This window comes from Leptosomus discolor, chromosome 14, assembly GCF_034619465.1.
Source record: "Leptosomus discolor isolate bLepDis1 chromosome 14, bLepDis1.hap2, whole genome shotgun sequence".
Classification (NCBI taxonomy): domain Eukaryota; kingdom Metazoa; phylum Chordata; class Aves; order Leptosomiformes; family Leptosomidae; genus Leptosomus; species Leptosomus discolor.
In genome coordinates this window covers 16,085,386-16,111,097 of record NC_141404.1, presented here as the reverse complement: position 1 = coordinate 16,111,097, position 25,712 = coordinate 16,085,386, and the positions used below count along the sequence as shown (strand labels likewise).

Sequence of the window (25,712 nt, the reverse complement as noted above, 5' to 3'; positions counted from 1 at the left end):
TTCTCAGGCAGAGTGATTGCATTAATTGCCCTGATGATGCCCCTGTGCCACCCATGGGTCACCCAGTGAGTGCCTGAGTGCCACCACTGTCACCAGAGGTACAGCAGGGCTGTGAAGTCCTCATGCATTTTCCTTCTCTATGTTGTGAAAGAAGTTGTGGGGCAGCAGGCAGAGCGATGAAGGGCCTGTTTCAGTTTCGAACCCCCCTCGCCACCGTCCAGAGCCTCCGTCAGGGCTTGCTGAGCGTGGCCAACACCACATCCTGTTGCAGAGCTCTGTAGATGCTCCACTTCTGGCAGTAAATCATCGCCCAGAGAAGGAGCAGCTACCTGCTTCCTCCCCCTCAGCTGCTGCCAAACCACGCTGAGGGTTTGGTGTTTTATTTTTTAAGAAGTGTATCCGCTCGCTGAGTCCAATTGTTTTTTGAGCAGAGGTGGAGAAGGAAATGCCTCCATGCCTGAGAGCGCTCCCTGCTCTGCCTGTGTTAGCAGATGGCGCTGTTCTACGGCCTCTCCACCAGCCCCAAAGTCATCTCCAGGAGCTGGCTGGGTCCAGGTGGAAACTTCTCAGCCCAAGGGGCTGTCTGATCACAGCGGTAATGCAAACACAGTGTCCTGGTGCCCTTGCCTGTGTCCTTTTTTCACCTCCACCAGGATGCTCTAAATCCAGGCAATTACCCCCACGCGTGCCGGTCAGAGGCACTGCAAGGAGGTCCCTGCCCACAGGCAGCATTGCCTTTGCCCAAACCCAGTCCTGAGTGGGACGTGGGCACCGTGGGACCTTCGGTGCAGCCTCACCAACAGGTACCACTCACTTTCTTTGGTCAACCCCAACCTCGTCCAGGCAGAAAGCACAAACATAGCTTGACCAGGGAAACAGGGTAGAGTTTCTGGTCCGTGGTTAGGTCCGTGGTGCAAGGTTAAGGTGCTCGGAGCATCTCCTTTGCACTCTTCTGTTCATCTTCCTGCCAGGAGATCCATGCTGAGGTTTATTTCTCCCACCAGAAAGGGAGAAGGGCTCAGCCACCAGCAGCAACCCAGCTGCACGGATGGTGGCCAGGCTGCAGGACGGAGGACCAGGCACAGCATCTCCCAGAGCCGAGGCCCTCACAGACCCCACTGGCCGGATCTCTCATCGAGACCCCTTTGCAGCATGTCCTGCGGAGTGGGGTAAGTGTCCAGGAGGCACTGGGTGACAGACAAAGCACCAGCCCAGCCCCATCTGCCCAGGTGGTTTCACCCATGGCTTGGACAAGTCCTCAGGGGGGTGGGGGGTGCTGTTGTAGCTGGGTCTGAACCCACAACCTTTCCTTCCAAGAGGGAAACCTGAGTCCTTCTGCTCTTCCTCAGCTACTCAGCTCTGACCCCCTGGTTTCAGAGGTGACAGAGGTCTACGCTCCCCCTGGCAGTGATGGTGGCCCCACAGCAAAGCCCTTTTCTCCATACTGGGAGCAGCTGGGCTGCAGCAGCAGCTCACCTTGCTCTTCACCCCCCAGGCAGTGGCTTGGTCAATTAAGATACCGTAAATTAAAGGAGCTCAGTGAGCAAGTCACAGTGAAATTTTCACCCTTTGGTGACTTCTTGTCTCTAACTGGCCTGGAAAGTTCAATTAAGTCTTAGCATGCAGCAGTCCCCATCTTTGTCTCTCATCTTTGCTGTGCAGCCAAGAACACAGCCAATATGAAAGGGGGTTTTGCTGCTTGCAGCGCTGTTCCCTGCAGCTCTTCCTCTGAAAGGCAGCTGGTAAGAAAAAGCCCTTTGATGGGGGGAAGCCTGCTCTTAACGCCAGAGATTATTTGATGGTGTCCTCCGGTGCCGCTTCAAAATGTGATCCTGCTGCTGGAAACCAGCAGCTGTGGGTCAGCTTGTGAAGAGGCATCTGACAGGGAGAATAAAGCACCAGAAGACATACAGCAGCAGAAGAAATAACGTAGTGGCTCCAATTTTTTTCTGCTTCCAGGAGAAAAGTTTCAGGTGGAGCTCTAGGACCACCCAGTGACACTGGAGGCTGCATCCTAGGAGGGTGAAGGGCGTTATCTACTCTTACACGAACCATCTGCAGGGTACAGGCCAGCCAAAGCCAATCTCCATAACCCCTACAGAGATCCAAGGTGCTTCCAGGATGCGACCCAGCCCATCCTGAGGCTGCTGGAATGAGTCATCTTTTGGGAGCGCCGCACTCCCTCGTGCCTGAGACCGGAAAGCAGCATCCACGTCCATCCCGTGTGCGCGGAGCTCGGCCCCGGGTTTGCAGCTATCGCTTGGCCCGGATCAAGCAGGGACAAGTGCTCGTCCCTGCCCCACCAGCAGCCGGAGAAGCAGTGGTCCAGCGATGGTTTGTGTCTGCCCTGCCTTGCTGCATGTGTCCCCAGGGGCACTGGGATAAGAAGCTGGAGGGCAGGAGGCTGCCCAGCCAAGCTGATGGATGGCGTCTGCAAGCCCCCGGGAGAGAAATGGGGGATTTTGTTGGCAAGAACTTGGCATTAATGCTTTTTTTCGCCTGGTGTGGTCCAAGAGCCTAACCAAGGGGAAAATCCTCCCACCCGAGGATGTCCAGTCAACGCTGATGTGTCCCCACGTCCCACCACACCTGTTAGGAGAGGGCCCGTGCTCAAAACCCATCAGTGCCTGGGAGCCACCACCACATGCTAGAAGGTCGCTGACCACACGCACAGACAACCCTCCGCCAAACAGCTGCTGTGTCCTTCATCAGCGTGTGTCCTGCTCCAAGATCCAGACTGCCTGGCATCGATACTGAAAAACACAGACCTAGACAGAGCTGCTTCTGCTCATCCCTGGCTCTAATCACGGACATACACTTTTGCTCCTGGAAGTCCAACATGGACCAAAAGAAGCTTGCCAGGGGGCTTGAGATGAAGGGACAGTCCCAGGATGGCCACAGCATGAAGGTGGCTGGAGGTAACAGGTATTTACTGCCTCTCAGCTCTACCTGGCCTGTCAAACCTTTCTCCTGCCAGGAGGTGGCTTTCGCTCCCAGAGATCCACCACCCTGTGCTTTGGGAATCTGCTGACTCGGGACTGTCCCGTGCCAGGAGCCATCGCAGCAGCCACCAGCAGCACCGGGACTGCATTGGGCTGCAACACTCAGCAGTCAGAAACCTGTGGTTGTCACCCTGTGGGCAGATCCTCGGGCAGCGTCAGGGGATGCTGGTTGGCACCTTGGGCAGGGCTCTCCGGCCGGCAGAGCCCTGGGGACCTCACCCACTGTGGTGGGCTGGGGACAGGGCTGAAGGCTGCCTAGTCTAGATGGGCACCAAAGTGCTGGGCAAGAGCTCCCAGATGGCTGCAGGGACCCGCATATGGAAAACATCAGAAAATGGGCTGATCTGCAGTATTTAGGTATGGTATAAAGCTTTTTATATGACCTCATAATGGCATCATTAACCAGGCGCCTGAAGGAGCAAAGAAATGCCCGCTCCAGCACGGCTCCGTGTCCCCGAACATGCAGAAACCCTCAGCCCAGCCATTGCCTTCTGCCCGTCCCGTCACCGCGGGGTTTGCCTGTGCAGCCAGTCCCTCAAAGGGCTCCAGTTTGGGGTGACCTGTCTCAGTTGCAGCTCGACCCCCAGCTGCACAGCACCCATCGCACCGCCGCTCTCCCTCCCCCAGACGCGGGAACAGAGAGAAACCAGCCCTGCGAGACCTTCCCACCACTTCCTGGCGTGCTGGGTTTCCTCCAGCGAATCTCAGGCTCCTTTACCAACACACCCTCGGAGCCTTTATTTATTTCTCCTGCCACGTACCCACCCTGAACTGATCCCGTTCTGGAGGTCAGTGAGCTGCAAGCAAATATTCCCCCGCAGCTGAGCAAATCCTGAAGCCAGGATCCAGGCTGCCACCTTTTGGCAGAACGGGAAAGATTTCACGTTATTAATTTGTGTTAGTTAAGCAAAGCGATGAAGTACCTTCTGCATTATACCTAGGCAAAAACTTGCAGATTTGCAGGTAACTCCGTTATCTAAGCTAACATAAGCTTTCAGATGCAGTCTTAGTTTTTGTGGTCTGGATTTAATGTGAGCAAAATTTAGCGCAATTACAGAGTGACCCTCTATGTCAAATCTAACCCCTACCAGGTCTGGGTTTTTTTTTTTTCCAAAACCTCAGCCAGAACAGCAAAGCCCAGACACAGCAGCAGTTAAAGAGTGAGTCATGGAGGTGAGGAGCCGTCAAGGACCCCTGGGCCAAACACCAGCAGTCCCAACACCAAATCTCCTCAAAAAAAAAAAAGCAAAAATCAGTCTACAGGTTATTCCAAACAGCTAAAAGAAGCTGATTTCAGAGAGAAGTCCCTCACGGGTACTGCTACACCTCGCAAGCTGTGAAATGAAGAATGATGCACTTACTGAGCTGACCGTGCCTCCAGGACGCTTTACCATGGATGCACGGGCAGCTAATCGAAAAGCAGATCCTCTCCCCACAAACAGCTTCTGCCCTGCTTGCCTACGGTGTCTCAGGACATCAGCATGAAAATTGGGAACAAGCTGCTGCCCGCCTGTCTCTGTCACCAGCACCAGCCCCATCCACCGGCCTCGGGGGATGCAGGGATGCTGGCGGATGCGGTATGCCACGCTGGGGTTTGATGCTCGGGGTCAGCCCCAGCTTTCTGGGGTTACTGAGCATCGCTAAAAGCAGCCACGAGGTCTCCAGGAAGAAATTTTCGTGCGATATGGACATCCTTTGCACAAGCTCTGCCCAGGCTGCCCCGAGCGATGCGCATCTGGCCTCAGGTAACCCTTCCATGTGGCGGCCAAACCCCGGGCACTGGTGACATCTCGGTGGGTTACAGCACCCAGCCGGTGCTCCAGCTGGGCCCCTCCCCAGCAGTCCCATACCTATAGGATACATAGTGCCCCTGATGGCCTTAGAGTGCTTAAATAACAGCAGGATTAAGCCTAATGTACTGACACAGCCCAGCGCGCCTCACCCATGTGGGCACCTGGGTGCACAGCCCCTGGGCATGGCCACATGTCCCCGCTGAGCTCCATCACCTCGACCCGCTCTCTGTGCCTCTGGGTCCTGCACAGCCCTGGGGGATCCCCTCCAGTGAAAAGGTACCAGCTGCAGCTTTGGAGACCTCGGTGCTGCTGCTCACTCCAGGCAGGCGTGCTGAGCCCGCTTCCCAAAGGGAGATGCAGGGGTGCAGCTCTGTCTTGGACTGTCAATGCACCCAGGACCCTGCCCTGCTCTTTGCTGCAATTTTGCACCACGGATGAGTGTGTCACAGATCTCATCCTTTTCCATTTGCGTACATATTGGGGATTGCTTTGGGTGCTTTTGAAGCGGAACGAATTCAGTAAATGACATGAATGTGGGGACAAAAGCTGGCGCTGCCTAAGGCAGAGAAGCTTTGCACGGGCAGGGCAGTCTGGCTGCAGCTGCTTCCGTGTCTGGGCAGGCAGTAGCAGGCAAGGGGACAGAATTTGGGAGAAGTGCCATGTCCCGTCCCCGCCGAGGTCCCCTGCTTGTCTCCATCACTCAGGGCTCAGCACCGTGTACCACTCCACCCACTCCTGCCAGCACCAGGGGCTGTGCTGCGCCAGGCTGCTCTGCTGGGTGCTGCTGGCCGTCAGTCACATCTCGCCCATCCCGGGGACCTCTGCCCAACGGCTCCTGGCCCTGCCACGTGTTGGCCCAGCCACACTACTTCACGTGGCTGTCGCAGCGAGAGGTCTGCAGCAGCTCGTTCCCCGCACAGGAGGGCCGAGCGATGCCTGTCCTTCTCCCCATACCCCCTCCAAAGCAAAACCAGCCCCACCAAAACCTTACCTCGGCCTCATGCTGCCTTCCCCAGCTCTGCGTGGGAGCAGGAGAGCAGACGGGGCATCCTCGTCGCGGCGGGAGGATGCAGCCCCTCCGTGGCCCAGCTCAGCTGTTTATCCCCAGAGCTTTGCTTCTGCCTTGCCTGGATGCTCAAGTTCAAGGTAGAAAATGGAAGCCCCTCTGGCTGGTGGCCCCTGCCCCTGGGGGACCCGTGGAGGCAGTGGGACCTGGTGCCCGGGGGTGATGCTCAGGGCAGCACCTGGGGAAGGTGGGTCTGGCTTCCCCAGCCGCCCGCCACTGCCAGTTCCAGCCCGGTGGCTTCTTCTCTCTTTCAGTTTGCTCCTCACCCCTTCCTGTGCTGCGGGTCTTGCTCGATCTTCCTTCCTGTCAGCGCAGGGCTGTTGCCTATGCAAATCGATGTGAGTTATCTGCCGAAAAACAGCAGCGTGCAGTAACCACCCGCAGCCTGTGTGACCCCTGACAGCGGCGTCTGGCCCGGCATGATGCTCGGTGCGTGGCCAATTCCCCACCTGCTTTATCCCAGGAAAGCCACAAAACCAGGCTGAGCAACATCCAAATTACACCAAATTCCCTCAAAGCAGAACCATGAGCTCACCCTGGCCTGGGAGAGCCGAGGGGTTTTGCTACGTAACCCCCTTGCTAGCCAGAAACGCTGGGGAGATCCCATGGAAAAGGCTGGTGTTGCAGCAGCTCTGCCCTTTGCTGGGCCATGCACGGCAACATCTCTGTGAGTAAACTCAAGTGTATCTTGAAAGAGCAGAATAATGGGGCAGGAATAAACTCCCTTCCCTCCAAAGCCGTTTTTCTGCAGGTGCTGAATTGTGAATTTATCTCTAAAGAGGTGGATCTCATGGCACCGAGGAGCGTTGCACCCACACCCATGGAGCCAGCACAGCAGCGGGACCTGCGCGATCTCCCCTCCCCAGCTCCACCCAGGCACGTGGCGTTGATCATTATTTTGCATTTTGGTTCTACCAAAACCTTCATTTGTAAATCCTAGAACAGGTTTTGCTGGCATTTAGGCAAATCCTATTAATTCTGAGATATTCAGCAGGGAAGATCCCTGGAGGCAGGTGGGCAGGGTGGCACAGCAGCACTGAGACTCGAAGTAAATAAACCCACTTTCCCCGAGTCCCGCGGCAGAGCGGCAGTGCCCAGGGAAGGGGGGGAAGAACAGCTCACCCAAATAACAGGATAATTGCACACCGCGGTGGGCTTTCCTGCCTGCTTTATGCCCAACAGCTTTTTTGGGCAGGGGGGCAAAAGCTGCTGCTGCTGGGGTGGTTTGGGAGAGGTCAGAGTAAGCAGAAGTCAGTGATGAAAACAGATGGCAGCAGCACATCCTGTTAGGAGACCTGCTCTGGTGGAGTCCGTTTATGTCCAACAGGTAGCTCTAACCGAGCTGCATCTCAGTCTGAAATTACACATTTTTCCCTTCATCGAGTCTAGCTGAGAGGTGGTTGATGGCTGATAGTGGTGGAGAAGATGGTGGAGATGATGGTGGCTGATGGAGCTCTCACAGTGGAGAGCTGGTGGGGGACCGGGTGGGCTCATGCACATGGTGAACTCTGTTTGGGGATGAGAGGTGGGGGCAAGCAGGAGTTGGGACCTCTGGCCACTACTCTGGGCTCTGCATCATGTCTCCTCCTCTGGAGATATTCAAAACCCGTCTGGATGCATTCCTGGGTGACCCGCTGTAGGCGAACCTGCTTTGGCAGGGGGATTGAACCAGATGATCTCCAGAGGTCCCTTCCAACTCCCACCATTCTGTGATGCCGTGATCTCCCAGGGATTGCTTCGGGTACAAGCCTTGCTCTCTGCCGGTCCTAGAGCTGTGCGTGGTGAGGGGTTCAAACCTGTCCTCTCCCAAGGGTTAGGTCTGTTGGTCATTTTCTACCCTGTCTGGAGGCCAGTTTCAAGAGGAGATGGCGTCTGGGAAGTCCCATCAGCCATCACCTCCCCGATAAGCTGTAGCTAAAGATCCCTCGCATCAAAAATGACTGTGCAGACGCCCCAGTTGGGGCTGTACCTCGTGCTTTCACAATTATTCATTTACTTTAATTAATACTCCTCAATTATTGCTTTGCAACTGTATCTAATACGTCCCTCGTGTATTTTCTGGGCTCTTCGCTTGGTTCAACCCCAACTTTCCCAACGTAGTCACCAAGTTCAGCCTCTGGAGTTCCCGTCAGGGTGACTGTGCCCCCAGCCCCTGCTCGCTGTCTCCGAGGGGGCGGCGAAGCTGCCGGGGTGACCCAGAGCCCTCCGGGGCGGTCAGAAAAGCCCCGGAAAAGAGGGACTCGCCCGCGGGGGGGCGGTCAGGGCCCGACCCCCAGCTCAGCCTCACGCAGAAGCCGTGTGCCTGGGGCTAACGAACCGCCCCACGCCCGAGGGGCAGGGGGATGCTCCTGGGGAGCCGTTACCGGGGGACCTGCAACCCCTCCCGGTAGGGCAGCGCGGGGGGCTGCAGGGCTCGGGGCGCCGCCGGGTCCTCGGGGCGGGAGCGGAACAACCCCTAAGGACCCCCCCGGGGGGTCACGCCGTGGCTCTCGGGTTGGAAGCGGACGGGGACCGAGGACGAAGCTGGCGGCTCGGCCACGGACGCGCCACCGCCGCCCCCCCCCCCCCCCCCCCGGCCATCCCCGCTGCACCCCGCCGGGCCGGGCGCGGTGGGCGGAGCCGGGCGGGATGGACAGGTGCGCCCCGCCCCGCCCCGCCCCGCCCCGCCGCACGTCGCCGAGCGGAGTCGGGTGAGGCCGAGCAGAACCGAACGGACTCGGGTCAAGCCGAACCGAGCCGAACGCGGTCGGGGCCAGCCGAGCCGAGCCGATTCGCGCCGAACCGAGGTGAGGGGACCCGCGCTGTCGCCCGCCGCTCTCTGAGGGGACGCGGCTCCGCGCCGCCACCGGCCCCCGCAGCCGCCCCGTCCCTTCCCCGCCCTCGCCGCCCCTCTCCGTGCCCGGGGAGGCCCTCCCGAGCGGGGCCGGGCCGGGGGCTGGGCCGTGGCCTCCGCCGGGCCCGCACGGCGGTGCGACCTCTCTGCTTCTCGCCCTGGCAGAGCCCCGGGACCCCTCATGGCTGGGAAGAACCTGATCGTGGTGTTCGGGGCAACCGGTGAGTGCTCGGGGAAAGGCCCGGGGGTGCCGCCGGCCCTCCCGGAGCCCCGGGAAGGAGGCGCCCGGTGGGAAGGGCGAGGGTTGGGCAGCGCCACGGTGCCCTGCGCTGCTGCTGCGGGGGAGAGGTGCTGCTGGGGGCCCGGCAGCCAGAGGCAGGGGCGTCCATAGCTGCCCAAACGCCCAGGCCGTGCGGCCCCCTGGAGATTCGGGGGGTCCGGGAAGCGCCCGCCTGGCTGGAGCAGCAGCCCAGGGAACAGGCGGTGGGGCTGGCAGGGGGATGGGTTGGAGGGGCTCGGTCCCTGTGCCCCAGGGAGAGCGCGGGGTCGAGCAGCCCCTTCCCACAGTCCGAGCTCGTCCCAGCTCCCCGTGCGAGCAGAGCCCAGTGCGGGGCTCTGAACTGGTCTGTACCTACAGGGGCTCAGGGGGGCTCCGTGGCCCGGGCTCTGCTAGAAGATGGGACCTTCCAGGTCCGCGTGGTGACACGGAGCCCCACGAAGAAGGCGGCCAAGGAGCTGAAGCAGAGGGGAGCTGAGGTCGTGAAGGCAGATCAGAACGACAAGTCGTCACTGGAGCTGGCCTTGGCGGGTGCTTACGGAGCCTTTGTTGTAACCGACTTCTGGGAGCACTGCAGCAAAGAGAAAGAAATCGAGCAGGTGCCAGTGCTTGGTTTAACTGGAACCACATGTGGAATGGCCGGGGGGGGGGGGGGGGGGGGGGGGGGGGGGGGGGGGGCGTGGGGCGTGGGCATCAAGGGACAGCCGTGTGGCATCAGGGTGGGGGGTTGTGGGACTGCTCTTAGTGCAGCCTTGCTAGCCCTAGTGGTTCAAGTGGCCAGTCCAGAAAAGTCCCGAGGCCTCGCAAACAAACCAGGTGCCAGCTCTTGTAAAGTCAGAACTTGTTCCCTGTTTCCTTCAGGCTCCAGGATCTGGTGCCTGCAGGGAGGCGTTAAATGCCACAAGACCTGGTGTGGCAGAGAGCACTGCCTGGGAGTCAGAGCAGCAGGAGTGGGAAGACTCGGCTGGCCACGAGTGTGGGCAGTCAGTGGGGGCAGCGCGAGTGTGTGAAGTCAGAGCCTTCCCAGGACTGTTGCTGCCTGCAATCCTGCAGTGCTCTGCACTTGCAGCTTTGAGGCCAAAATGTGCTGCGGTTTCAGAAATCCTAGGGCCTCCCCCAAGGGCGGTGTTCACCCCGGGACAGATTTCATAAGGTGGCATGATTGCCATGCCTGGATGGCAGCAAACAAAAGATAAGATCTTTAGGGCTGGCATTTGGTGCTTTGTGGAGGAGCTAGCACAGAAGCTGGAAGGTGTGGATGGTGTAAGCAGAGGACTTGGCTCCACCTGAGCAACTCACAGGGCCTGCTCGGCCCTGGTTCCAGCTGAGGGCTCGGGGTGCCAGATGCTGAGGAGCTTGCTCAGCTGGCGTGTGTTGGATGCTGCCCTCCTGCCCAGTGCAACAAAGGGGATGGGGGGATATGGGGATGATGAGAGCCTCCGCACGTCCCATTCTCCTCTTCATGGCCGATTCCACCCTTCCCGCAGGGAAAGCGGCTGGCTGACCTGTCGAAGCACCTCGGTCTGCGCCACGTCGTGTACAGCGGCCTGGAGAACGTGAAGCAGCTGACAGGGGGCCGGCTGGAGGTGCTCCACTTTGACGGCAAAGGCGAGGTGGAGGAGTACTTCCGGGAAGTCGGTGTTCCCACCACGATCATCCGACTGCCGTTCTATTTTGAGAACTTCCTCTCCATCTTCAAGCCACAGAAGGTCCCGCAGGGAGATACCTTTGTCCTGGGTAAGACGGGACCTCTCGCTTTCCAGGTCACTGTCCAGTAGTTCTCATCCGCTCCCGCTGTGCAGAGGCTCACTGAGGGGTGGAGGAACCACCAGGACTGCAGACTGACGGGGAAAAGAGGCCTGTGCCAGCTTGACCACAGCGAGTGGCAGCTGTGTTATGGTCCTTGCGATCTGTTTCGTGGACTGTAAGAAATAAGTGAGGTCCCAGTCCTGTTTCTGGTGCTGAGGGCTGCTCTGCAGATCCCAGAGTGTCTCTGACACCTTGGCTCCCTGCAGTTGTGCTGTAGGAGGTCAGAGGTGGGACTGCAGATCCACCTGAGTCACGGTGCTGCTCTGGCCATTCATGGTCTCTTAGCTCAGCCCTGCAGGTGCTATTGGCTCTTCCTCACCTCCTGTTCAGAGGCTGGGTGCCAAAAACTCCAGCTGTACCTCCTCAGTGCTGGGTTGTGCTCTGACTGGGATCAATCTCTCCCGTACAGCGCTGCCCATGGGGGACACCCCCATGGATGGGATGGCAGTGGAGGATGTTGGGCCTGTTGTGCTTTGCCTGCTGAAGTTCCCAGAGGAGTATATAGGCCAAGTGATTGGGCTCAGCACCGGCAAGCTCACCGAGGCAGAGTACGCCGCTGTCCTCTCCCAGCAGACTGGCAAGACAGTGAAAGCCAGCAAGGTAGGAAGTGTCCCTTGGGGTATGTGATGTCTCTGAGGTGGGGGGGGGCCGACTCAGGGCCCTGGGGCCTGCCTTGAGGTGGTGGCGGACGATCTTTGTGCTTTCCTAACAGCTAGGTGCTCCGCAGGTCCCTGCCAGGCCAGGCTGCTGCTGGCTGGGGGTGGCAGCAGCAGAGGAGCAGCGTGTCCGGCCTCTCCCTCTGGAATAGCGGGGGCTCCTGTGACAGGGCTGAGCACGGCCAGCAGTGGTGAAACGAGTGCTGTCCTGCCCCAGCGGCAGGGTCAGGAGCTGCCGGGGCGGAGGGCCCTCGTAGCGTGGTCTGGTACAACCCGGCGCTGGTGTCCAGGATTAGTCCTGCTGCCCCCGTGTGCGACTGGAGCACACGCTGGCACCGACGCTGCCTTGTCAGTATTGTCACCGAGCGCACGGGTGCCCCTGGGCAGGGCTGTGCCTGGCTCCGAGGGATAACTGAAGCGGGAAGTCTCCAGAAGAGCCAGGGGCTGGGCACCTACAGAACAGGTCTCTGCTATGTGCCCCTCCCTTCAGCACCCTGCCCCGGGGCCTTGCCGTGTCACCTTACAGCACTCCTGGACCTCTGTTATTTTTTGTTTGTGCTCTGGCTGTGCTGACGAGGGGCGCGGTGGCTCTCTGCTTTGAGAACAAAGCGCGTTTCAGCAGAAGGGAAGCATGTCTGATGTTCTTTGTGGGTTCTGCTCTCCCGGGGACAATTAAGCTCTTTTCTTCCCAGGGCCCAAGCACAGGGGTCCACCCTTGGAAGGGCGGACTGGGGGGGGACTCCTGGGTCAGCACTGACCGTGCCACAGTGGTCTGCTTCGTCCCACCTCCCACCAGCATGCTCTGGTGAGCGCTTTCCTCCACCTTGCTCTTCACACTGCAGGGCTGCAGCTTCCTTGACACAACCCCAGCCGAAATGGCTTGCAGAGCCCTCCTCACCAGTGGAAATACCGTGGCAGGCTGCTCTAAGGCAGCCTTCTTCAGCTTCCCCCCACAGCCTCTGCCCTGTGACAACGCTGGGTTTTCCCCAATTCTTTTTTGCAGATCTCGCCAGAGGAGTATGAGAAACGTGGCTTCCCCGGGGCCAAGGAATTGGCCGCCATGTTCCGTTTCTACACCCTGAAGCCGGATCGCAACGTGGACCTGACCATGAAACTCAACCCCAAAGCCCGCACCTTCCATCGGTGGGTGGCGGACAACGTGGCTGCCTTCTGACCCTGCCCTCCCTCCTCTTCCACCTGAGCTTCTGCAGCACCACGGAGGTGAGCTGTGCTGAGCCACGCTGCCCTTCCGCTGGCGCCCGGGTGCAAGGCTGACCCTGTGGGAGCTGGGAAGAGCTGTGGTCCACGTGGGTGCTCCAGGGCTCTCCTGCGACTTGGTTGAGACTGTTTAGGCCAGTACAACTGGAAGAGGCAAGGCTGTACAGCTGCAGGCAGGTGGGAGAAGCACCACCTTTGCACTCTGTCTTCAGGGAGGTGTTTATCAATTCTGGCTTTTTCACAGCTTTGTTTTCCCAGCATCACGCTCTTTCCCAGGCAGCTCTCAGCCAGCAAGACCACTTGGTGGGCGATGTGTGGTACCTCTGGGCCCCAAAGAGTAGTGCCTTCTCTGCAGGTACCCCTGGCCGGCCCACAACCAGCTCTAGGCAAACAGAAAACACTGGGGTTCCTCCATGGGCCAGGCTCAGGCACCACAGGTGAGCCATGGGGCAGAGCAGCACCCCTGGAGAGAAAGAGTGCTGCACTGGCACCACCCTGGCACCAGGGGAGTGGGCAGAGCCTTCCTGTGCCGCGTGACGTGAGAGCTGAGCCTCCTTCCTGAAGTCAGCTCTCAGCCAGGGCCTGGCCTTTGGGCTCCTAGAACTAATTTCAGTCACTACACCTGTGAGTTAAGTAAAACCTTTTCAAGACTGTCCAACCATAGGAGTTAAGACTAAAAAGCTCCTTCCCCCACAGCACCAGATGCTTAAGGAGCTGCTCGGGTAAGAGCTCTGTGCTTTGGCAGTCTTTGCCCATGCTTTAAAGGCAAGCACAGCCAGTGGAGAGATGCTCAAGGCATCCAGCCCTGTCCTCTCCTTGTCCGAGAGAAGACCTTTGTTCCTGTTACTGGGGGAGGGAGAGGGGGTGACAGACAAGGTTGAAGCGGTAGACAAAGGGGTAGACAAGGCACAGCACGTGTTAAATAACTTTATGAAGTCAATCTTATTTACATGGATACAGAATCACTTTACAGACAGTTTAATCAGGAGGCAACACGTGCTTTATTTCAGCAAATTAAGAAGGGCAAGACTACACCACGTCCTTGTTTAACTGGTCAGTTAGTACGTGGGCTGATGGTACTGCACAGTGCAACTAACAACAGCGGGCTACAGTAACCATGAAAATACTCACTGCAAGAGCTCAACTCCACCAGGAAGGAGTGCTCCACTTCACTTGTGTTCTCACGCACGTAGGGACAACGACTGACCGCTCATTTATGCTATGAGTGTTGCGCTAACGTAATAAAAGACTTTGTCCCAAACTGGCAAAGGGCTTGGTGATAAACTTGTACCCATTCAGAAGTAACAGCATTTGTGTGGTAACTTGAGTTAATTTGGGGGGTAAGAGAAACCCGAGGCAAAGCGCAGATTCCGTCGCTGCTCTCTGTGCAGGAAATCAGCAGGACTGAGAAACCCCCCGGCTGCTGAGGGAGCCGGGGCAGCGGGGCTCTGACGAGTCCCAGCCACAGGGAGCCTTCCCCCTCCGAGAGATGCGCAGGGCAGGGAGGAGGGCTGTCGTGAAGACAAGGTTAAAACTCGCTGCCCCACCGCGTCTCCTGGGAGAAAATAAGCAGTGAGGAGTTCACCAAGCACATCCAGCACTCAGAAGGGCACCCAAGCGAGCAGCAGCCATCTCAGACTCCATACAGCAAACTGCTCCACTCTGTGCTGGAAGGACAATTTTTATTTCACATTTCCGTTGCTTTGGATTCTAAATTAATATTTCCACTTTCATTTTTACCCAATAAGCTTCCAGCAGCAGTAGGGAGGGTGGAGCAGCCGCAAGAGCTGCATTTCTGCAAAGCTGGCGTTTTCCTTCATTACCATTTCCTAGGACGGTGGGTGGGTTTTGTATCATGATGATTGTTGGTGCCTCAGTGGTCTGTAGCCTCTCCAGCTGGGATTCTCACTGTGCTGCTGACTGACATCCTTCGCTCTCCAGAGCCCACTGCCAGAATGATTCGCTCCTGACTGCGAAGACGATCTGCTGCTGCTGGCCCTTAGCTCCCAGTAGAACGCTTCCCTGCAGTTGAAGCGAGAGGGAAGTTCACCATTTCCTGACCGAACGCGCCCAAGGCACGCGGCAGCCCCCGCCACCCGCTTTCGCGAGCCGAGAGCACCTCCCTGCCTGACCCGCCGCCACGCTCTGTCGCCCCGCAGGACGGCCGGGTTGGAAGCCTGTGGTGGCAGCAAGCTGAGCCCCTGGAATCCAAGGCACCAGAGGCTGCCACGGACCGTTTCAAGTCTGCAGTGCTCCCTCAGCGTCAACACCCCCCCAGTGGCACCCCAAGGTGTCACGCTGCGCTTGTTCGCGTGACGGGGGCGTCGCTGTGCTTTACGCCCAAGGCTCGGTCCCTCCCGGCGCTGTCAGCCCGTGGTGGGGGCGACTCCAGCCCGAGCGCCCTGGCACTGGCCGCTCTGCAGCCCCAAGGGCAAGCCCAGGCTTTGCGCTAGCGGCAGAATGGCCCAGTCCCAGCTTGACCAGCTAACTGGGAACACCCTCGGTGCTTTGAATTGGGTACAGGCACAGAGTGGAGAAGGAAGCAGAGCTGCAGGGGAGGCCAGCGACTGCCCTGAAGAGGTACCCAGCATTTTTGCTGCAGCAACAATGCAGTTTAGTCGCTGGCTTTTGGCTCCAGGGGACAGGGGACAGCTAGGGCTTTTCACACCAGTGGCTGGAAGGCCTGAGGCTAAGTGAGAAGCAATGCTGTGGTTCTGCTGCTGCTCCCGCCCAAGAAATGCAAATTCTGTTGAGTGTGGGGGAAAGACAATAAAACACAAGAGGCCTCCTACCTCCAATGGGGTGTCAGGAGCTAAACATTTTCTTAAGTTTGGAAAGGAATCCCTCCTTGTTCTCCTCAGCCTCAGGCCTATCCCCGCCTGCGTCAGCGCTAGCCGTGGCCCTGCCACCTGGACACAAACAGCAAAGGGCTGCAGTCAGATACATCTCCCACCAGTAGCCAGCACCCCCGATGAAGCGAGAGGGTTGTTTTAGACGGGGCGTGGCTGAGGCAGCTGGTTTTGCCTGCATCCTCACATACAGGGCTGCACCTGGCAGCGAGCCACTGTACCGGGCCACTTGCAGTGGAAGCACTGGAAAGCCCAGACCTCAGAAGTGGAAAAGACGACCATGAGCCCAGGTAACACCTTTCCCTTCCCCTCTCCTCATCCCTCCAACTGGCGAGGGAATTCTCCCACTGCACAATTGAGTTGGGGATGTCACATGCTTTGGAAACAGGTGCTTGGACTCAAAAGTCTGCCACTAAAAACAAGTTGTCAAATTGACCACAGCCAGCCATACTTTACAGAAGAAAAAAAAAAAAGCTGTATTGGTGATCCCTGGAACAATCTCTTCCTGTTTCATGGTCGTGTCGTGACCCTTTAGAGCAAAGCAGTGTGAAACCATACCAGGAGCCTGCTTCGTGTAATTTCAAGCAATGCTCAGACAAACAGTATCAAGGAGAAAATGAACTCTGGCTAGAATGAAAAATGCTGCAAGTATTTCAGAGCTGGTGTCCAGGTAAGGAATCTTACTGGCAGCAACGAGCATATTTTCCTGTATAAACAGGTCCTGAGAAGTTGTTTGTCCCTCCAGAAGTGGCTACAGCAAGAACAAAGGAGGCCTCTTCGCTGCTTTTTCTGCAGTAAAACTGTCAGTATCAACACCCTTGAATCCTCCTCGAGCTTTCTTTGTGCACAGAGAACACAAAGTCCAGTCCTCCCCGTCCTCCCACAGCTGCCTGCCCGGCTCAGACTGATGCAACAGCACGAAACACCGAGGCCTGCGGCAGAACACGCCTCCAGCCACTCGGGGTGTTTCTGCTTCCCAGAGCAAGGACACGCTTTCAGCAACAGCCTGTCTCCGTACCGCAAACTACTGGCATCGTTTTTAATCCACCTTGGGGCTTAATTGTGGTAAAACCTGGCAGGTTTGCTTTTTAAAAAAACAAGTTTGGAGAGCATTTTTTTCTTTCGGTACATAAATGCCTTTAAAAAGCTGGAATTAAAGTTTTGTGCTCAGAGATCTCTCCCTTTCCCCTCAAGACTGACCTTCAATACTTAACCACAGTGGAAAAGACATAACTTCTGTGTTGTGGAAGCACTATAGAAGGTAACATTGGTAAGTATTTGGCAGATACTGCCTCCCAATATCCTGAACTTCACCCTATATTCCTCGGGCTTTGGCATGTGTAGTGAGAGAGGACCCAAGATCCTGGGATCATTTAGCAGCTTTGAAAGACTCTCACCTTTGCCTAGCTGTACGCAGTCATAAAGACCCTTTTTGGTTTCAAGCATAAAAAGAAATCCAAACGGCTTTAAGCAGCTCGTTGTTCCAGTATGAACAAAGAAAAATCGTTTTCAAGTAGCAAAAGACAAAGCTCTTGCCTTACTTTCCATCACATGTTTTGCCTTTAGCTGCTGCTGATGCCAGGTACCTCACCCCCAACACCTAAAACATGTAACTGCTGAATCAAAATTTGTAATGTGGAGCTGAAAGAGCAGCTCTGCGAAGCTCCCAGCTGACTTCACTCCCTCCAGCAGGCTGGACGCTGTGTGCAGCCAACGCTCAGCGCCAGTGAACGTTCCCCCGTGTGCAGAGCACGGCTCCGAGCAGCCTTGACAGCCCCCTGCGGCTTTCAAGGAGAAACGTCCCCACTGCGGCGGGACGCACGAGGGGTTAGCTCACACAGAGCTGGCCTGAGGCATGCTCTCTTCCTCCACCTCTGCTGCTAAGACAAGTGACTTCTGCCACGGGGCAGAGGCAGGGAGAAGAAGGCATTCATCACCACAGCGAGACTCACCACAGCTGGTCAGCACCCCGGAGGGTCTCCACACCCGCTCTCTATTCTGCGCAACTGGCCCAGAAGTATTCAAGCAAAGCTTTCTGGGAAGAGGCCACCTCCTTGCTTTGGGCTACAGCCCATTAACATCACCCTAAAGCGTTGTCCAGTACACCATGCCTGGCAGGTTGTGCGGACAGGCTGTCTCACGGTGACCCTGGCTCCCCTTCCTCCCCAGGCCACCTCCATGAGGAAGGGGCACTAACTCCCACCGCTCACCTGACGCGGTGTTTGTGACTCCGTTCACCGTGCCGTCCACGTCCGCCTCGTCCTCGGCATAGCTCATCATTAAGGCTCTCTGGCGATCCGTCAGCCTCCTGCAGGCCCAAGACAGAGGGGTTGGTTACGGCTGCCTGTAGGGACGGATCTACCCACAGACCTCCTTCGCCTTCTCCAGCAGCACAAAGCAGCTACTGGAAGTACCAGATGAACACACCTGGCATACACCGAGAATCCCTATGGTGCTCTAAGATGGGCAACCTGGAAAGAATAAGCCCCAGTGGGAGAGATACAACCCGCTGCATTTCACCAAACTGAAAAGCCAAAATATTTTGAATTTCTGAACTAACATCTGGTGGGGAGACCTCAGGAAATGAACTCCACTGCCGAGTGCAGTGATACAAGCTAAAAATTTCCCTTCACCACAGGAGTCCAGCGTGGCCAAGTGGACTGAAAAGCAATAGCCAAGAAGTTCAGTTCCTTTGAGCCATGTTACAGACTCATTACAAGCCAAACACTGAATTTACATAGCCGGGATCCAGACAGAATCACAGATGGGCAGGCAAATACGCAGGTGCAGAACTACTTATTTCCAGGGTTTAGGATTTTTAGGGCTGGGTTGCCAAATGGTATTATTTAAAACAAAACAAAACAAAAAAAGTCTAGCTAATAGTAGAGTTAAAAGCAGAGTGAGAAATTAATGATCTTGATAAAGCAAAACCTTTCACAAAACCTTTCTGAACAATGTTTTTTGCAAAAAGTTCAATATTTCACAGAAATTTGTACTGGCTCTACTTACTGAGGAACTTTTATCTTTATGTGAATGTAGTGGTCTCCGTAGCCGTAACTGTTAACCTTGGGAATGCCTTTCCCACTCATTCGAATTCTCTGGTCTGGCTGAATACCAGGGGGTATCTACGAACACAGAGGTGTTGCACTCATTACTCTCGTTTAACCAATGATGTTACTCCTCTATAAAAAAATAACTGCTTCTCCAGCAAGCTTCAAAGTGGGATGGGAGAGATCTGGTACGTTCCTGCACGTGGACACATGCAGAAGCTACGTCAGTAACGACAAGAAAGCTTTTGAAGGGAGGAGTAAAGAACCTCAGCCAGTCTGTCCAGCAATCTACCCGGCCCTTCCCTCCCCTGTCCCTGCACAGCGATGGCCAAGGAGGTGTGACCAGGCAGGTCACCAACTACCTGAGGCTCAATCCTGAAGAAGTCTGAAACGCAGTACTGGCAGACTTCGGAGACTTGCACCACCCTTGCGGCAAAGGAGAAGCCTCTGCTGTCCCACACCGACTCATGCCCAAGCTCTTCCACAGAACGGTACTTACTGTGATATTGATTGTCTCGTACAAGCCTTGACATCTGGCTGTGCCTCCCAGGACAGCCTGTGCTATTGAAATAAGGAGGTCTGAATGGATATCTGCTCCATTTCTTCTGAACGTGGAACTTTTTTGAACCTAAAAGGCAGGCAGTTCCAAAGAGAAGTGAGCACACCATCACAAAGTTCTCACAGTAAACTGCTTTGAAGGTTCTCAGAAGAAAACATACCCGAACGCTGTAGTCAGACCCTTCACCATCCACAAGCTGCATAGCTAAGAAGTGTAAGTTCATGCTCAGTCTTTTAGAAGAAGATAGATCTTGACATAACCGTAATTAGCCAGAGGCTTAGGAGGATGCCTGCTGCCCATCTCAGCAACTCCCTCCCCTAACCATGCTGTTAATTTATCAGTATGGTTCTGCAGAGACAGACAAGACACCGCCTTGTCCACTACCCTGAACAGGGGAAAGCTAGGGAAGAGGGAGGCAAGCACCTTTGCAGCGGCCTCACAAGCTGGAAGACAACTGAATCCTCCTACACCACAAAAAAGGTGCTGAAAAAAAGTGTTCTCCTTGACAGAGCCTCCTGTGACAGGAAACCTACAGGAGAAGAGGGCCCCAAGAGGACAGCTGAGCAGCCAGCCTCTCGCGGGCCCTCCCCCAGCACTCCACACCTGCGAGCAGGCAGCTCCCTCGCACTTCCAAGTCAAAGACTCGAGGCATCAAGAACCTGCTCTGCACTGATGCACGCGACCACAGGGCCTCGTCCTGGAACGAGCAGCGCGATTCTTCACGAGCAGACTTCACCCCTCGTTACAATGCAGATCTCTGCTACCTCAGAAAGTTCACGTGGATCGTGTTACCTCAGCTGTTTCAAAGGATCACTCGCTCTTCCTCCGCCATCCATCCCCCATTGAGACAGTCGCTTCCCAGGCAGTTGTGAAGGGAATGAGCAACCAACTTAAATACGGAAAACAGCCAACACCGTAACGATACATACCCTGAACGTAATGAAAATTTCTTTCTTCCCCACAGGCATCCGAACTGTCTGCCCATCCTCAACGCCTGCCATCAGAAAAAACAAGAGGGAATGTTACCTTGTGTTATAATCCACGCGCTACTTGAACACCTACAACCCTTGCCATCCCCAGAAGCCGGCCACCGCAGCAGCACCCGCACATCCAAGAGCACCAGGCACAAGACCTACCAGAGGGCAGCTCAGAAACACTCTCCACAGCAGCCCAGGAGCTGTGGCCAAAGGAAGGAGGTGTCAGCACACGTTTATACCTCTGAGGTGACCACTGCGCCCCAAGCAGGCTCGTGACTTCAACCCCTACAGCGTCCTTTAGGGAAAGGCATCGGACTAAGGAACACGGCAGCCTCTACAAGCTGCAGGAACATTACAGGCTGCTCACCCAGGGTGGTTTCAAAGCAGCAAGGCTTCAGCCCCACCGCTCACTTTATCCTCTCTGGTGAGGAAGGCCATCAGGACACTGTTCTGAGCCAACCTAAGGCTTTCCAGATTCCCACCCTCTCCCCAGGCTTCATCAAGGACAAACACAAGACCCAAGGCAGCAAAACCTTTTGAGACTTTCACTCTTCAAAAGCTGCCTAGAAGGATCCATGCGAGAGCCAAAACCTCAGCTCACAAAGGGCAAAGCAAATGTTTCTATCCACAGCCATAAAGCTCATCTCATTCCTAGCGCTTTCACTTGCCAAGCTACCGCCTGCTTTGTCCTTAAGAGAACTCCTCTGCAACAAAACTGCCCCCATTGCTCTCACTCGTACCTGGCAGGGACCAGCCGTGCTTTGCAGGCAAGTGCCTTGCTGTTGGCCAAGCAGTAGCAAGCACCTACAGTTATTTAGCAGAGGGCGCCACACCAGTACACCACTAACCAGCTGGCACGGGAACCACCACTGTCTTCTTCTGTTTGGTTTGCCCCGTTCCTCGACACACCACGCACGGCGTTGTTATGATGGAACCACGGCCACCACATCGCCGGCACGTAGACCGCATTACAAAAGGGCCGGTGTTTATCGTCTCCTAGTCAGGAAAACACAAATTGTACAAATATTTAATAAGAGATGGTACTTTTCCCTTCCACCAAACGCTGCCCGTGACTGGCCCAGCACATCGCAGTCCTCCTAACTCCTCCTGACAGGACAGCGATAGCCTTCAGCAGAAAACCACTTCACAAATCCAAAGAGGATGCTGCTGGTGAGAAGCTGGATCAGGTTCGATTGCCACCGCATTCTGATTTCCACTGAAAACCATCGCTACTACGAGCAACTGTCTTGTGGCAAGCGGAAGGGAAAGGCCACACCTTCCACCTCTAGGCTTTAACGTGCAAGCAGGGACAAAGCTCCTCACAGCACTATCTCACCAGGAACTACAAACACCTGTATGCTGAGGAATCCGAGGACACGAGTTATTGCCGGTGTCCAGGAAAACGTTATGGAGACCAAGCTACGGACTGAACTTGCAGCCTCCTCTGACCAACTACATCTGTTCAGCAGAGAAAGACACTCTGGTCACAGACCCATTGCCATTTTGATGGGTGGAAACTGAAAGCCTGAAGCTTGATCACTACATACTGTAACACACATCATCTTATTTCATGGTTACCCTTCAGCTAGCATCGCCCTCCTCCTCCCTCCAGCCCTCAATTCAAAGTATTCCGTTTCATGCCCAAGTAATTTCAGAATTGTTACGGTATATAAACACGGTTAAGTCATTTCAGAACTGTTACGCTACATAAATCCGCTTTGCTGGATGTACGATACTAGATGACCTAGGCCTGAAGGCCACCGCTGTCAGCTGGGCACAGCGCTCTAACACAACAAAACTCTTCCTAGTGCCTGTGAACATCAAGTCCACATTAACTCAGCTTCACCCAAGAGAAGCTGATGACTGTATTGAGAATTCTTCCCTGTGGAAGGGACTGACTTGCCCCAAGAAGGAAAAGCACAGCAGAACCTCTGTCTCAGAAAGCACTTACCATGCCAGTGCCACTGCAGTAGTGACAGCGCTGCGCTTTGGTACCAGGTTCGTGTCCTTTGCCGTTGCATCGCTCACAGGAGTCATTGATGTTCACCACAATCTCCTTGTTAACGCCTTTTGCGGCTTGGGTGAACGTCAGTTCCATGATATACTGCACAGGAGACACGGACAGCAAGCTGCAGCTGATGTGCGATGGGGTCTTAAGCAGACTGAAGTTGGTTTAGGCCAAATTTCTCCCCCCTGCCCCATTACCTGGATGTATTTTAAGATATTTTACACAACTCTTTCAGCAGGGTTTGCCTCATTGGAGTGAGCGATAAACTGTCTCATATAAATAAAAGGAGGTACAGAAGGAGACCAAACACTACAGGAATGATGATTACACCAGTCTGACGAGCAGTTGCGTAACAGAAACGAGATTAAAAATAGAAAAGAAGGATGTAAAAATAGAAGTCAAGCCCTCTTCAGCCCTCAGGAAAACCCTGACTATTTCTAAAGGTTTTGTTCAATAGGAACGCAGCAGCAGGTGAGGGCGAAGGCTTTCAACCCCAATGGCAGCATCTGCCCTTCCTCAGTGAACTCTGCATTTACCAAGGGAACTCATCAGCAAAGATGAATGCACAAAATAGGAAATTCCGTTTCTAATAAAAAGGTCATTTATAGTCAAGCCCGAAGTACCAAATACCGAGCATCTCTGAAGGCAGCACACGAACCAACACTGTCCACACTTAACACAGCACTTACCTGCAGTACAAAGAACAAGTGATCAGGTTTGTTTTATTATGGGCTTCACTGCAAAGTTAAGCCAATTAAGTTGCCAACTTAAGCCAATTAAGCAGTCAAACCTCACGCTGGAAGGCTTGTTTTATAGTTAAAAGGTATTTTGTGGTTTTTAGCATTACAGATCAAAGCAGACAGATGTAAATCAAAAGATGCCTCTACAATGATGGGACTGCTTGGCAGCACCAACTGGTGTCAGTAACCACCAGATGAAGCAGCTGAAGTCCAGAAAAAATATTCTGTCTGGAGGTGTGGAGGCCAGATCTACACGGCTTACCAAAAATACGTGACTCTCCCACCCATACAACGGGACAGTCACATGCCTGCGTTCCCAGAAGCAAATTCTTTGCTTCAGCTCGCTCCCAGAGTGGTCTGTGACAGAACAGTGTCCCTCCCCAGCTTTGGAGTTTTTAATTGCTCATTTTCATTTAATGACTCAGAAAATAAACACCCTCGATACCTCCTGTGGCTGGTCAAAGACATTCTGAAAATCGCCGAAAGCGGATCCCGAAAACTCTCCGAAGATTTTTCGGAAAAGCTCTTCGGGATCAATCGAGGGCCCGCTGCTCCAGTACTGCCGCCCCGCGCCGGCGCCTGCTGTGCCCGGATCAAAGCTAGCCGTGCCGTACGCATCGTATTGCTTCCGCTTCACTTCGTCACTTAACACCTGTGAGGCAAAACAACGATGCCATCAGGACCCCGAGGAACTGTCTCTGCAGAGCAGCGTCTCTGAGGAGAATTCAAGGCTGCTGGCATTCTGCCACCAGCCCAGGTTCCCAAACCCTCCTGCCGTCAGGAGTGCTACCCCAGCTCTCAGCAGCACGGGAATTACTGAAAAGCTGCTTCTTCCCTGGTACTTCTCAGCTCACCATCAGGAAAATGACAAGATCTTACTAATTTTTGGTAAGCAAGAATAACTGACATCCTACAGTTGATCATTAATGTATTGTGTAAGAGCTGGCGACAGGAGCGCTGGGGGAAATTTGAAAACCCATGAGAGCGCAAACCAGCACAAGAAGATTCCTGAACAAGCTCAAGAGCAGGAGGAAACAGTGCTGGGGGAGCATGGTGGAAGGTACCTCTGTCTCACACAGCTAGTAACTGCTGACAGGTTTTTTTGTCTATTTAAGCTGACCAATAATTCCACTGCAGTGACCACTGCATCTGTGCCAGTCGCCCACCGCTAGGAAAGAGCACAAATTGGAAGAGCCCAAAACATATCCAGCTAAATCAGATACGTGAGCTAAGGAATTTCCTGGAGACGCTGGTGGGACAAAGACATTCAAGCCTGAAGTACAAGACATTAAAAACCCGCCGCAGTTTTACAGGAAGCGCACACAAGAAATGTTTCTCCCCATCCACCCTCCAATCTTTCCTCCTTTGCGTCATGATAAAATCCTGCATATTACCTCGTAGGCTTCTGCCAGCTGAGAGAACTTCTCTTTGGCTTTAGGGTCATCCTTATTTGTATCAGGGTGGTATTTCTTTGCCAGCTAAACAACAAAAATTCAAATATTAGAGACAGACAAAAGTAATTAGAATGGCTCACGTGCCAGGAAAAACACATTAGGCGGAGTTTGCCGTTCACTCTACATTTTAGGGAACTAAAGGCCTTCATTTTCCGTTATCATCTCAATATAAGGAGCTACAGAAGCTGCTCCTGAATCTCTCAGCAATCCCAGGACCTTCAGGAAGGAGGCCCGAGATGACAGCAGAGGCAGACCTCACTTTTGAAGGGCTCCCCGAACCCACACACGGAGTTTTCCCAACGCTACCTCCCCTTGCCTCCAGCTGCTCCGACCACGGGGATCTCAAAGGCGGTTTTGCCCTCTGCCGTACAGTAGCCACGGCTGCTCGACCTGGCTACGGGCCCTCGGCCGCGGCTCGGCGGGCGACCGCCTGCCCTGGCACGGTCCGCCCCTCCTCCCCCGCCCCCGGCAGGGCCCGCGGTCAGACGTGCCTGGTAGTAAGCCTTCTTGATCTCCTTCTGCGTGGCGGTGCGGGGCACCCCCAGCACCTGGTAATAGTCCTCCTTGGCTCGGGCCGCGGCGCTGCTGTGGAAGGAGGCGGCGGCGGCGCGCCTCGTCCCTGCGGGAGAGGAGGGCAGAGGGGCCGGGGTGAGGGCCGGGACGGCGCCGCGAAGGGCAGGAAGCGGGACGAGGCCGGAGGAAAGGGCCCGGCCCCCGCCCGGCCCCGACACGACAGCCCGCGGCTCGCCGCCCCCCGCCCCGGCCCGCCGAGGCCCCGCCGCCGCCCCCGGCCCCGCTCACCCACGGCGCAGAGCCCGGCGCACAGCGGCAGCAGGCGGCGGGCGGCGCGGGCCGAGGCGGCGGCGGGCGGCGGCGGGAGGCTGAGCCCCCGGACGAGCCAGACGAGCGGCAGCCGCCCGTCCCCCGGCCCGCGGCTCCTGGCGGCGGCGACGGCGGCAGCCGCCCCGAGCCAGCGCGACGAGCTCCCGGCCGCCATCTTGGCCCGCGCGCAGCGCTGCGCCTGCGCCACCGGCCATGCGCGACGGCACAAGCTGCGGAGGAGGGCCCAGCGCGCCTGCGCAGGAGCCCCGCGCCGTCACCGAGCGCTCGTGGCTGCGCAGGCGCCGTGCGGCGGCCGTGTCACCCCACCCCGCCGTCACCCCCGGGCCTGGGCTGCGGAGGCGCGGGCCGCGATGCTGGGGGGGGCCGTGGAGGGAACCCCCGGCGTGGCGGGGAGGCACCGGGAGAACCCCGGTGAGGGCGCCCGGGGTGGCTGCGGGCCGGTTTGGGACCCTGGCCAGGGAGAGCTCGTCCCCGCGGGCCGGTTCGGGGCAGCCAGGCCCAGCCAGCCGCCGCACCGCCCTGCGCTGCGCTGCCCTCCTCCGGAGGGGCTGAGGCAGCCTGGACTCGGAGGGCAGCTG

The 25,712-nt window shown here is 56.2% G+C and overlaps 2 protein-coding genes across 2 annotated transcripts; one reads left to right on the top strand and one right to left on the bottom strand.

The window, feature by feature from the left end:
* The first annotated feature begins 8,875 nt into the window (after positions 1-8,875).
* NMRAL1 (NmrA like redox sensor 1) lies at positions 8,876-12,610 on the top strand. The gene is made up of 5 exons (XM_086473214.1): positions 8,876-8,915; positions 9,332-9,570; positions 10,459-10,708; positions 11,190-11,380; positions 12,440-12,610. The coding sequence occupies exons 1-5, from the start codon at positions 8,876-8,878 to the stop codon at positions 12,608-12,610; spliced, it is 891 nt and encodes a 296-aa protein (XP_086329340.1).
* A 957-nt stretch (positions 12,611-13,567) lies between these two features.
* On the bottom strand, positions 13,568-25,288 carry DNAJA3 (DnaJ heat shock protein family (Hsp40) member A3). Its single transcript, XM_086472861.1, has 11 exons — positions 25,093-25,288; positions 24,783-24,910; positions 24,232-24,315; positions 23,283-23,489; positions 22,041-22,193; positions 20,938-21,085; positions 20,042-20,106; positions 19,053-19,181; positions 18,513-18,628; positions 17,714-17,811; positions 13,568-14,676 (listed from the first exon to the last, which is right to left on the bottom strand). The coding sequence occupies exons 1-11, from the start codon at positions 25,286-25,288 to the stop codon at positions 14,654-14,656; spliced, it is 1,347 nt and encodes a 448-aa protein (XP_086328987.1). The 3' UTR covers positions 13,568-14,653.
* Positions 25,289-25,712: the final 424 nt, after the last annotated feature.